The 13,675-nt window shown below is 40.3% G+C and overlaps 1 protein-coding gene across 1 annotated transcript; it reads right to left on the bottom strand.

Moving 5' to 3' along the window:
• Positions 1-3,777: 3,777 nt before the first annotated feature.
• On the bottom strand, positions 3,778-10,499 carry ISCA1 (iron-sulfur cluster assembly 1). Its single transcript, XM_083353101.1, has 4 exons — positions 10,296-10,499; positions 7,936-7,989; positions 6,450-6,555; positions 3,778-5,713 (listed from the first exon to the last, which is right to left on the bottom strand). The coding sequence occupies exons 1-4, from the start codon at positions 10,374-10,376 to the stop codon at positions 5,565-5,567; spliced, it is 390 nt and encodes a 129-aa protein (XP_083209227.1). The 5' UTR covers positions 10,377-10,499; the 3' UTR covers positions 3,778-5,564.
• Between the last annotated feature and the right edge of the window lie 3,176 nt (positions 10,500-13,675).

Here is a 13,675-nt window from a genome sequence, read left to right on the forward strand (position 1 = left end):
ATGTATATGCCTGCTTATTAGGGCTTTCAGCCCCCCCCCAGTGGCATTATTACAAAGTCAGCTTAATTGCCCCCAACAATCTGGGTCCTCATTTTACCTACCTCGGAAGGATGGAAGGCTGAGTCAACCTTGAGCCTGGTGGGATGCGAACCTGCACTAATTGCAGGCAGCTGGTGTTACTTAAGGAGGCATTAGCCCACTGCTCCACCAAGGCTCTTTTTTGGCAGTTGCAGCACACTACTGGCTCATATTTAAGTGATTGTACTTTAGGACTCCAAGATCCTTCTCACAGTTACTACTATTGATCAAGGTATGACCTATACTATACCTGTGCATTTGGTTTATCTTGCCCAAATGTAGAACCTTACTTTTTTCACCATTGAATTTCATTTTGTTAGATAGCGCCCAGTGTTCAAGTCTATCAAGATCCTTCTGTATCTTCAGCCTATCTGTAGTGTTGGCTATTCCTGCCAGTTTGGTATCGTCAGCAAATTTAATGAGTTCCACTGCGGACTATAGAAGAATGGACTTTAAAAGTTTCTAACTTGGCAGAAATGGCAAAGATCTCAGCGTATTTGAAAGACCAATCGCAACAGAGATACATTGTGGAGTGGAGAAGATGGATTGATTACATCCAGAATAAATACGGGACTAAAAAGTTTCACTTAGCATTTGAATAAGTAGCGGATATATATGATGTATAACTAGCTTGTAGTTATTTTACTAAGAGTTAAAGTGCGATAGAATTTAATATTTTATTGTTTGCATATTTTAGATTATGTTTGTTTGTATTTTTATACCCTGTATTTTGCTCTGGGAAGTCGGGGAGGGGGGAGGGTAGGGTTGGGGGGGGGTTGGGGAGAGGGGGGGTTGTATTCAAAAATGTATTGTAAAACTTTTCAATAAAAAAAATTAATGAGTTCCCCTATGCCCTCATCCTGATATTGTTGCCATTATGGAAACTTTGTTGGATGAAACCCACAAATGGAACACACAGCTAGAGGGATTTAAATTATTTAAAAGAAACAGACCAAATAAAAGAGGAGGTGGAATTGCTCTCTCTATAAGAAACAACTACATCTCTAGAGAAATAGAGCACAACAATGATGAAAATTTTCTTGAATTCATTTGGGTCAATATAAAAGGGGGGGGGAAATGACATTGCCATAGGTGTATGCTATAGGCCACTCAACCAAACAGAGGAAATAGATGAACTTCTTGCTAGTCAGTTAGCTAACGTATGTAGGAAGCACATCACAATAGTAATAGGGGACTTTAATTACCCTGACAGCAATTGGGAGACAAACTCTGCACCAAGTGGAAGATCAAACAATTCCTGACAAGCATAGCAGACAATTTTGTCTCCCAAAAAGTAGAGAAGGGAACTAGGGGATCAGTCATATTGGACTTAATTCTCACTAACAGAGATGAAATGATAGAAGGTGTTGAAGCCACAGGAACCTTGGGGGGGAAGTGATCATGCAATATTGGAATTCAGCATTATGCAAGCACAAGCAATTGAACACAGTCAAACTAGAGTCTTGGACTTTAAAAGAGCTAATTTCAATAAACTTAGAGCTTGGGAAGGATTCCATAGATGAGAATCCTCAAGGGGGAAAAAACTCAAGAAGCTTGGGAAATTTTAAAAAGTGAGATTATAAAAGCCCAGTCTAGCACAATACATAGTTTCTTCCTGCCTTGTTAATAAAAGAGATTTCTACTCATAAGTAAGCAGTTGGTTATTTCTTGCGAGGGTTGGGTTAGAACAGAAATATGGTCAATTTTTCCAAAAAGGAGCCAACACCATTTTTATGCCTGAAATAAAACCTCGAATATTGACACAGTATCTGTTTTAGCATTTTGATTGAAAATAATTTTAGCCTATCGGCCTCCTACATCCATGAACCAGGTACCATGAATTTATGAACTTTCCTAGCTGTGGATGAAAAGTTTTGTCCTCCCAACCTCCTACATGCCTGAACCGGTTATCACAAATTTTATGAATTTTCGTCACTGTGGACGAAATATAGTTCATTTTTGAAAAAATCAGTCCACAGCATTTTTATGCATGAAATAAAACTCCAAATCATGACACAGTATACGTTGTAGCATTTAGGTTTGAAATTTTTTTTGGCATTCTTGACTCCTACATCTCTGAACCAGTCATCACAAATTTTACGAATTTTTGTCGCTGTAGACGAAATATGGTCGATTTTTGAAAAAAGCAATCTCCACCATTTTTAAGCATGAAATCATGTACCAGGACTGTCAGAAAGGTGGTAGAGAAGCTGTGGTCCTCCAGGGGTAATATAACATCTGGCAGTGTCAATCAGCATTGTAAGAAATGCTGAGAGCTTCAATTCTGGATCAGGAGGACCCCAAATTGCCCAAACCTCTTTAAGAAAAATAAAAGATGTTGCCACTAAGAAGCAAGATCGGAGTGATTAAGACAGGATAGCAAAATATTACTTATGGGTTAAATTGAAAGTTGTTCTATTTGTGTAATACATGCAAACCAATTTTTTTGGTTCGTGTTTTGTAAATCAGTGTTCTACATACCTGGCAATTTTCAAGATATGTGGACTTCAATTCCCAGAATTCCCTGGCCACCAGCGTAAATAGAAAATTGGTTCACATATGAGAGGTGAGATGTGACTGGTCTCCAGTTCACCAAACTGAAAATTCATCCATGTCCAATTTTAACACAAGTGATGTTGGGTGTAGGGGAATATATTCCACGTATTCTGGAGTTCTGCGCAAAGGTTCTATCAATATGTCATGTTTTCTACTTTTCCCAACTTGTCTCACTGCAAAACCATGTGTGGATTTTCCTTCCCACATCACCTGGAACTGACTCTCCAGTCAACAACAAGCAGGAATCGGCTGTTTTGAAAGTGATACGGAGATAATCAACCCACCAAAGGGGCATACAGTTGGAGATTGCTGTTTTAGTCATGTTATCAGTCATAAAAATGCATTCTTTACTGAGGGAATAGCTTGCTTAATCCCCCTTGTGAATTTTTTTTTGAGATACGCATTACCTCTTGGGAGGTTTCTAGGGCCTGCAAAACTAGTGCACAAAGTGGGTGGGACAGTACTCCATAGATTTTCATTTCTCGTTTCTATTTGTATTTGTGCCTTATTTCTCGTGTCCTCAGTCCCCTTAATGGTATTTGAGGTAACTGCAGTAGTTCTCCCCCCCCCCCCGTAACAATTAGATTTGAAGGCCCAATCATTTTGCTGAGATATAAAATATTTTTATAGGCCAAAGGTATATTTACCTTTTGTTGAGTAATTCTCAATACTGAGATGAGCAGTTAATAAAATATAGCATTGCTCTAGGAAACCCATAGTAGATTTAAAATATGAAAAGCTTTTCTGTTTGTGGCTCAAACTTAGATACTATATTTTAAAATAGATTAAAACAAGTTTATACGGAGAATATTTTTAACTGTTAGAAATCACCTAATCTAGGCTGTGCCTATTATCACATATGGCAATATCTAGCTAAATTACAATGATCCAAATAGCAATGTTAGGGTAGGACTTCAATGGGAGACCACTAGGTAATCTCCGAACTGTAAGCTGGACTGGGAAATTGAAAAATATCCCACAAGGAAGCAACAAGGAAACCGCATGTACAGGGCAATTGGAAGACAAGCTTGACCTATGGAAAGCTTGTCTTTTTAATATAATAATCAATTTTGCAGTTAGGAAGGTATAGTAGAATTTTCATTTATGGTTTGTTTAGGAATTGCTACAAATATATATACCATGTTCACCAAAAGATAATTTATTACATTTTTTAATTACATTATTGTACACATAACAGATGATCAATAAAAACACATTCATAAATTACTAGTATAAATGTACTTCATAATTGTGCGTTAGGTATTCAATGATAGTGTGTTGTATTTTCGTAACTGGGAGTTTCATTCACATAGCTTATGAATAAAAAATGCTTCTAACAAAAAAAAATCTGTACGTTTCTTACATGGTGTTAGTTACATTCAAGTCCTTTTCATAACCATTAATCACATAGCATAGCTGTTTTCAGCATGGAATACTGAAATACACCATTTTTGCAAAGTGAGAACAATATTATGCATATTAATGATTATATTCTTAGAGATGTTATCAATAACTATAACCCAGGCAACCCATGTTTGTAGGAGCTGAAAATTCAGCATGCCAAACTCTGTCCAGACTAAGCTGATTTTTCTTCTTGTACTCAAACATCTTATAAGAAGCAGCATGTCAAATTGCCACGCAAAGCATTTTACACCTTACCAAAACAGTTTGTTCCAGCTGTTGAACTGTTTTCAAATGGATTTGTTCCCCAGTGTTTAGCTTAAGTGCAAGTATCTGAAAAACAGAGCTGTGGCAACTGATAACTTACTGGAGTAGTAATCTTGTGCTGTAACATGTAACATATTCATATAACATGTTCCTCCTTCTCCCATCCTAAGGCTAGTGTGAATGTCTGACCATATAAGATAAATGCTATCTTACCATGAGAGTGTTTTGGAAACATTTACTTGATTGGAAAAAAAACACCCCAATAAGTAAAAAAAAACCACAAAAACACTAAACTGTAAAACCGAGTTCTTGAATCATAAAATCATGCAGATGAGTCTTAATTTCATCCAAGATTATTACATGATACACGATATATTTGTAAAATTACTAAGTTGTCAGCACAATTCAAGCTTTTTCTCAAGCAAAATGAGTTCTTACTCAGTTTTTAACAAAGTTAGTCGAATCATAAATTGCCATGTTAACAAAATTGTGGTGCTCAATAATTTAATTTTGCTGCATGATAATAGAATTATTTACTCCACTAGAGAAAATGTATTCTCTATGAATTAGTAAATGTAGAATTTACTTTCAATTGCTTTCATGATGATTTTTCCCCCAAACAGAATTCTCCATTACTACTGCTTGCTACATTCAAAGTACAAGATTGTTGAAAACACTGTTCGCTTTTCTGGTAAAAAAAAAAACTACTTAAAGGGGAATAATCACTTCAAGTTATATAATCTCATGAGCCTATCAGAATTCAAATTAATTTTTCCAAGATTTATAAAACATTTAAACAGGGAACACTGAACATTTTTGCTCTGTGATTGCCTTTTGCTTTAAAGTATAATGAACAATATTTAGATCCTATAATACACAGAGAAGTATAATTTTTTCTGTTCAAAATATAATAAGTGGAAATCTGAGTCTATGCAACTTTTTTCAGAAACATCTAATTTTGTGGAGAATTAACACGACTGCTAAGAGTGAACTCCTAAAAAACAGAATTTGGTATAAACCAAATTATGAATTTTTATGCAATACTGTAGACTTTTTGCAATCAAACCACTTTTCATTCTAAGTTTTAGTAAAGGGGGGGAGGGAACTGAACACAGAGATTATATTTTCAAAATGCAGCAGTTTTATTTTGTGTCAAGCCCACTATCTTACAAAGTCTATATATTTGAAAAACACACGAAAACTGGTTGGTTTTAGAAAGCAGTTTTACATTGCTAAAAGTGTATGGAATTAGTCCTGGTCACTTAAATATTGAAGCTTTCTCCACAGCCACACGTTCCTTTGATGTTTGGGTTATTGAAAACAAATTCACTGGACAGTTTGTCTTCTATGTAGTCCATTTCAGTTCCTAAAAGTGTAAGTTGGGCTTTTTTTTCAATAAACACTCTGACACCTTTTTAAAAAGAAAAAAAAAGATATTTGAAAGATTTAGCATACAACAGGCTTTTTTTCAACTAAGCAAAATATTGCTACAATATAGTTCATATATTTCACTACAGGCCAACAAATATTTGATAGGTTACAGATATTCCTTAAATATTACTTGTTTTGCACTTATTCAGTGATGTACTCTGCAAGCTACACTGATAATGCTTTGGTATTTTCCCAAATGTGTATGAGGCTAAACATTCAAAAGTAGGCAGACTTAGTCATAAAAATAAATAAGTAAATTACTGGACCTTTGGTCAGCCATTGATTTCATGGTAAAAGCACCATGTTCACTTAAAGGAGAGAATCAACCTCTGTCAATATTCTACAGAAAGGCGGGATATAAATAAAAATTATTCTTATTGATAGGGCTATTCAGCATGTCGGATTTAAAAGCAAAAGGGATGTTCTTTGGTGAGAGCATGAGGTCACAAATCTAGCACTTGTTGGCAGCAACACCTGAAGCTAAATGTGTCTTTTCCCTGGACAGCTGCAGAAGGCACACCTGGCAACAAAGGCATGGCTGATTAAAGAGCTGCTTTGCCCATCCCTGTGTGCTCTGAAGCACCTTTTGGCCTTTGAATCTGAAGTGCTACACACATTCAATTCAGTCAATTCTATTTTACACACTGCAAATAGATTTAGTTAGAAGTTAGAATTTGCAATGACTTTTGCAGTCTTACTGTCCCAAGCACACTTACCATCTTGTACTACTTCTTCGTCAGAATCTCCTTTTGATTTTGTATATTCTAGTGTATAGGACAGGCCATTACAACCTCTTGTGCGCACACCGACTTTAACTCCTACCTGAAATATAAACATTAAATTATTAGAAACATTTTTTGCATGAAGCCAGCAATTCTCAAGTGCCAGAATTACTCTTCCAATGCTTTTATCCTAATTTGAATAGTATAAAGTTTTAGGGCAAATCAGCCATGCACACAGATTCTGAGTCCTTTCAATCTAGGTGTCATTTATTTTTGAGCAGTGTTGTGCAAAACTGTACTGTAAGTCTCATGGAAAACAATTGCCCAAATGGGGCATGACTAGAATCTGTTCACCTAAAGTCAATTTTGTCCACATTTTAGGATATTAGGATCAGTGACTTAATGAATCAGGACTATTTTGATTTGTACACAGAATGAAATTGGGATTTTTTTATTCACATAAAAGAGGTTTGGGGAGCAAGAGAGGATGGATCAAACCTGCTAGGAAGATGGAGCAGGCAGATTTGGTTGAATAAATACGTGGGAGATGTGAGCAACTAGAAGCAACTGGGAAAGATATGGGAAGGTTGAGGTGGGCTGACTAGTTTCCTCCTCTCTGAGGTTTTCACTGTTGTGAGCATTTCTGTTGAGGATTGGCAGCAGAGGTGGGGGCTGTTTGGTTTTTATCCCCCCCACCCAATCTGCTGGGTGGTTGCAGCAGGTTTTGGTCACTTCACATGACCTTGGGACACTGTGACCGTCATAAATATGAATCAGTTGCCGAGCATCTGAATGTAAATCACAAGACCCTGGAGATGCTGCAACATTCCAGCTGATTGGCGCTTCTTCAGGGCTCAGCAGAAGCACCAGGATCAGCGTCAAGCTCCAACTGGAACCGGGTGCTGATCCTGGCGCTTCCACTGAGCCCTGACAGCCCTGCAGCTCCAGCCATCTCTCGCTTAGCCTTGTGCAGTGCTGCCACCGGTTCAGCTCATTCCCCTCCCCTGCTACCACTTTTCTAGGATGGTTGCATACCACCTGCCAGGTGCCAATGTACCACAGGTGGTACCCGTACCACTGGTTGAAAAGCCCTGGACTAGTGGGACCAGCCAGCATTAGTGAATGAGAGAAGAGGGCTGGTAAGGTGGGTTGCAGCCCACATCAGGCTAGAAGTGCTGAGGAGAAAGGGGCGGGTCTCTTTCCATAGTTGCTTGCCCAGATGTTTTGTTCGAGAAATGCAAAATCAGTGTGTTCTGAGGATTGGTTTTGCAGAACCTTTGCAAGTTCAAAATGATCTGGCCCAACTTCCAGATTGCAATGGTTTGTTCTGGATTTGAAACAAAAAGTTTTCCTGTTTCAACCACATTCCCATCAACTACTATAATATACTGGTGACTGGCTACAGCAATACCCATTAGCAGATTGTGATGCACTCCTTAACATCAAATAATGCCTGGAATACCATATAGCACTTACTTACGTGGTCAGGTTTGTCTTTTAGCAATTGTTTTATCTTATTCACTGCAGATGGGGTCTGAAAGATAGTAAGAAATCTGTGTTACATGACTCATCAATTGCACTTTTTAAAAGCAAATTTATTAAGTGACCAAAAAGATAAAATACAAATAAAAAAAGAAAAAAGATTAAAAGAACAAGAAAAAAAAAGGGGGGGGAATATATAAAAATAATGATTTCTAACTTTCTTCAGATGTAATAAAATAACCTCTTAATTAAAACAAAGATGTTATAGACTGTACAAATATTAGATTGTATGTTTTATTTTTGTCCTTTTTATTCATAGAAAACTACAAGTAATGAGACAATAATTACACATGAATGTTTAGGGGAGAATGGAATCAAGAGTATTTCTTTTAATTTTAATTGTTTTAGTGAACTAAAAATGATATTAACATTTCTCAGCTGCTATCTATTCATCTTTATGCAGCACACTAATCTAATAATCTTTTGGCAGAATATGAATTCAGCCCTGTTTTTCAGCTTCTCATTATCTTTGGCAAGGGTTTTTTAGAGATACACCTATTATTCCAACCTACGAGAGGAAATAATAATTATAGTATAATAATAATATATATATATAGTTGCATGTGCAGTTTGTCATTAATGTAATGTGGTGGAGGTGGAGAGACAGGTCTATGGGAAGAGTCCCATTTTGCAATCAAACTTTGATTTGACCACCTAATGAGAAGGAAGGACTCACTGGAGAAGAGCCTAATGCTGGGAAAGATTGAGGGTAAGAGAAGAAGGGGACGACAGAGAATGAGGTGGCTGGATGGAGTCACTGAAGCAGTAGGCGTGAGCCTAAATGGACTCCAGAAGATGGTAGAGGATAGGAAGGCCTGGAGGAACGTTGTCCATGAGGTTGCGATGGGTCGGACACAACTTCGCAACAACAACAACATTGATTTGACACATTGGAAAAACCTCTTACAAGGTTTATAACTCAGAAATAACTGCAAGTCCATCTAACAGCTATTTGGGCATGCTAATATTACAGGTTTTTGTTCATTATAATTTTATACATGATTGGATGACTTTGGGCCACTCATACTTTCTTAGCGCAATCCACCTCACAGGGTTGTTGTGGGAAAAATAGGAGGAGGAAGGCTCAACACCTGGAGTTATCTTTAAAAATAGTAAAGACTCGTTAAAAAATAAAATAAAAAATTATATTCCTTTTAATAATTTAAAAACATAAAGGAAGTGCTCTTGGATGGTCAATATTTATAATATTTTCAGAAAATATTGCTTAAGATTATGTATGGCTATCATATTTACAGAAAACACAGTGGCATAAAAGGTATTTTCCAGCTCTATAATCTTTCAATATTGGGGAATCTCAGTTGAGATACAATAAACTGACAAGCCTTGGTTTACAGCCGAACAGCAGAAAAAAAAAATATCACTACAAAAGCTTCCAATGCTACACTCCTCCCTCTCATAACCTCTGGTAACAAAATAGTGAAAAGTTGTGAAGCTCATCTCCCACCAGCTGCACGATGCCAACCACTCACTATAGAAGCAATACTGTACAGGTAATCCTCGATTTACAAAAGTTTACTGTTCAAAGTTACAACGGCACTGATAAAAGTGACCTGTGACCATTTTTCACAATTACGACTGTTGCTGCATCCCTGTGGTCACGTGATCCCCTTTCGTAACCACCTGACAAGCAAAGTCAATGGAGAAACCAGATTCACTTGACCACCATTGTTACCAACTTAATAACTGCAGCAATTCACTTAACAAACGTGGCAAGAATAGTTGCAAAACTTTCTTAACGAATTTCTCACTCAGCAACATAAATTTGGGGCTCAACTGTGGTCGTAAGTTGAGGACTACCTGTACTGCGTCTGGAAACACTTTTTACCTAGCGAATGTTTTTTGCCTGTGGTGGAAAAGCAGACGAGGCAGATATATATATATATATATAAAGCAGAGGTCTTCAAACTTGGCCCTTTTATGACTTGTGGACTTCAACTCCCAGAATTCCTCAGCCAGCGTGCCTGGCTGAGGAACTCTGGGAGTTGAAGTCCACAAGTCATAAAAGGGCCAAGTTTGAAGACCCCTGATATAAAGGAACAAAAAAAAAGGCGGGGTGGGGAAGGCAGATGGAACAAAAAGGGGGGGCTTCCGGAAAAGCGACTGCAGCAATCCCCGCCAGACCATCACTGAGGACCCTCCGCCCGCTCCAACGGCACGCCTGCGCAGCACGCTTGTTTACCAACCGGTAGCCCTCCCCCCGCCCCCCCCCCGAGCCTCAAGCCCGCTCTGCAGCGAGCGACAGAAAGGCTGCCCGGTGCGACTCCCCCGAACACTGACCAGCGTGAGGGCTGCTCGGGTGGCCTGAATCTTCCTCTTGCTCACAGCCCGGACGGTGGCTCGGACCATGGAGGAGGCCATGACCCCGGCCCGCCTCAGCTGCGCCCTCCAATGTGCTCCATGCAACCCAGCGGTCGAAGCAACGCAAAGCCAGGCGCCTTGGTGGCGTCAGCCAGGGCGAGGGGAGGCGGTTGTTGTTCGAGAGCTTTCGCCGCTATTGGGTGGTTCGCGCGCCACTCGGTGTTCTGGGTGGGCGGGCTCAGTTGCTGAAGAGGTTGGGTCTCTCCGCCCTTTTCTGCGGGCCAGCCGATCGCAAGAGTCGAGCCGACCGTGGGCGGAACCGTTTCTCTTTTGTCGTGGGTGGGTTCGGGAAGAACGCTGGGAAACTGAGGGGGCTCCCGGTGGAAGGTCAGCTGGACGTAGAGCGAACCTTTTTATGTTAAGGCAGGGGTCTTCAAACCTGGCCCTTTTATGACTTCTGGACTTCAACTCCCAGAATTCTTCAGCCAGCATGCCTGGCTGTGGAATTCTGGGAGTTGAAGTCCACAAGTCATAAAAGGGCCAGGTTTGAAGACCCCTGTGTTAAGGGAATGTGATAGCTAAAAAAACAACAACCCGAAAAGAGAACAACCTGTTTCTCGCGCCTGTTTAAATGAAGTTCTCCTATTTCTTTCGAAATGAACTTCGTCTGATATATGGATATAATCCAGCTCGCTTGGGACTGCCCTGGGAATACATTTCTTTCTAATCGGCTAGCTAGGCAACCCAACCCCCAGCGGAATGAGCTCCGGAAATGTCGAAATTAGGATTCCCACGCTCGCAGAAACAGCGAGGCTCCTGGTCATAATCTGGGAACCACATTCACGAAAAAATTTGCTCGGCGGTTTTAAGAAAGGCGTCGCATCTGTAACTTGGAATTGAATTCATTCAGTTTAATCATTTAACTTTAAATCTTGTATCCTGTATTCTTATTTTTGTTCCCCTGTACACCGCCCTGAGTCCTTAGGGAGAAGGGCGGTATATAAATCAAATAAATCAAATAAATTAATTAATTAAATAAATAAATAAATAGATAGATAGATAAATAAATAAATAATCTTGTAATGGCCTCACTTTCCGGCTGTAAATAAAATCCAGGAGTGCCACCCGAAGGTGGGTTTTAAGAACCCTTTTTTCCCCCACTGAGAAACATAATACGGAGAATTGACATGTAAGGGAGATAGCTCTTTCCCCCCCCCCCTGCTCTAGGATATGTTTTTCCTCTGCTGCTTTTTTCTTGGCATTCAAAACAATCCTATCCGGTGAAAAAGGATCTGATTGCTTGCAGTCTCAAGCACTTCCCATCCTAGAGGACCACAGGTCAAGCATAACTCTTTATGTATTTTTCCTGGGCTTGAAGCAACCGCTTTATATTTATCACAGCTTTCATTAACATACAACATTTATACATTTATATTTAATAAAGAACTCCTCAAAATTTCCTCTATTTTTGTTACATTGACCTTATTGTTGCTTCTTACAATCCTGAGAGGAATAGTCCCTAGTTACCAAATCCTGTATAACCTTCTAAGAGGCCATGAAGGGGGTCTGTATTCCAAAGGGACAATTGAGTCACTGTTTACAACTGAACCATCAAGGTCCTACTGAGAGGCACAGATTGGAAGGCCAACTGTTTGTGCTGGAAGGGTCATTTCTAATTCCAGGAGAGGGGATGATCCAAGATTTCAGGAAACGTGCATCAAATAGGGAGTGACTGGCTGACTGCTGACTGCAATCATTACATTACTAGCTGGCTTGTAACCACAGTTAAATGGTAGGAAAGTCTCCCCTTTGTAACTTGGAAAGAGGTAGTAGGTTGGAAGCCAGAACGCAGATTTCCTATAAAAGCTCACAACTACACCACTATAATGGAAACATTTTAATTCATGGTAAATTTCCAGCATATAATTGCATATTATCAGGCGTGATGTCCCGCTGCCTGAAAGCGGTCCGGGAATGGATGGGGAGAAACAGGCTTCAACTGAACCCGGACAAGACTGAATGGCTGTACGTACCGGGAAGCCAGGAGATCCAGAACGTCCCACTGCTTAACATTGGGGACAAGTTACTTCCCCCTGTTGATAGGTCCCGCAACCTGGGTGTCCTCCTAGACTCGCAGCTCTCCCTGGAAGACCACATTGGAGCTGTGACCAAGGGGGCCTTCTCCCGGGTTCGACTAATTCGCCAACTACGGCCTTATCTGGACCTGGATTCCTTACGTACAGTCACCCATGCCCTTGTGACATCTCGCCTAGACTATTGTAACGCTCTCTACATGGGGCTGCCCTTGAGATCCACTCAGAAGCTTCAACTGGTGCAAAGTGCGGCGGCACGGACACTCTTGGGAGCCTCCCGATACTCCCATATCACACCTCTCCTCCGTGCGCTGCACTGGCTTCCGGCTGCCTTCCGTGTGAAGTTCAAGGTGCTAACGATGACTTACAAAGCCCTACATGGCATGGGTCCGGACTACCTTCGGGAGCACCTTCTGCCGATGTCAGCACCCCACCGTCCTGTGCGCTCCCACAGAGAGGGCCTCCTCAGGGTGCCACCGCTCAAGGAATGTCGGCTGGTGGCCCCCAGGGGGAGGGCATTCTCAGTGGGTGCGCCAGCCCTCTGGAACACCTTACCAACAGAAATCCGGATGGCCCCTGACCTCCGTACCTTCCGTCGCGACTTAAAAACTTTCCTGTTTCAGCAGGCTGGCCTGGCATGATAGCGTTAATTGGGGTCCCAGTTTGTGTTCATTAGTGTTTCTTATTATCTTTATTGTTCAATCTGTATACCTTCCTTCCTCTGTACACCGCCCCGAGTCCCTCGGGAGAAGGGCGGTTTATAAAAACTAATAAATAAATAAATAAATAAATATTGGTTTATTTCAAACACTGCTTCCTTGTCCCTGATCTTCTTCCAAAAGCTAGCTTTTTCTTGTTTCACAGCCTTTCTGAATGTTGTCTTTAACCAACTGGAGTATTATGTTGTCTTATTTGGGAAAGAGAACATGCACTGCCATCCAAATTTTATGTTAGAGCTTTATTTAGACTTCATAAATGTTTCTTTCTCTTCAGTTCACTCAATTGTAAACTGATCCAAACCCTGAACATTTGAGGTATTCTTTAATCTGCAGCGCTGCGTTTGGTGATGGAATAACTGATTGCAGTGCTAGTGGTTTTTAAGTTTCTTCCACCTGTAGACTTCATTATAGTGTCTGTTATGTATGCAGGCACCTGCATAGCAACAGCCACCAGGGGGCGTTGGCCTAAACGGTTTCGGCGGGAAACCCAGTTTTGGCAGGAAACCTAGGGCCAACCCCATTGGCTGTCCGCTTACCTGGCCAGGTA

The sequence above is a fragment of the Vipera ursinii genome (assembly GCF_947247035.1).
Source record: "Vipera ursinii genome assembly, chromosome: 2".
In the NCBI taxonomy this organism is placed as follows: Eukaryota; Metazoa; Chordata; class Lepidosauria; order Squamata; family Viperidae; genus Vipera; species Vipera ursinii.

Excerpts from the sequence above, each read along its gene's own strand:
- ISCA1 (XM_083353101.1), bottom strand. The coding sequence starts at position 10,376 with ATGGCCTCCTCCATGGTCCGAGCCACCGTCCGGGCTGTGAGCAAGAGG. Across the intron at positions 7,990-10,295 it reads CCCGAGCAGCCCTCACGCTG|ACCCCATCTGCAGTGAATAA; the intron begins GTCAGTGTTCGG and ends ACTATCTTTCAG. Across the intron at positions 6,556-7,935 it reads TAAAAGACAAACCTGACCAC|GTAGGAGTTAAAGTCGGTGT; the intron begins GTAAGTAAGTGC and ends TTTATATTTCAG.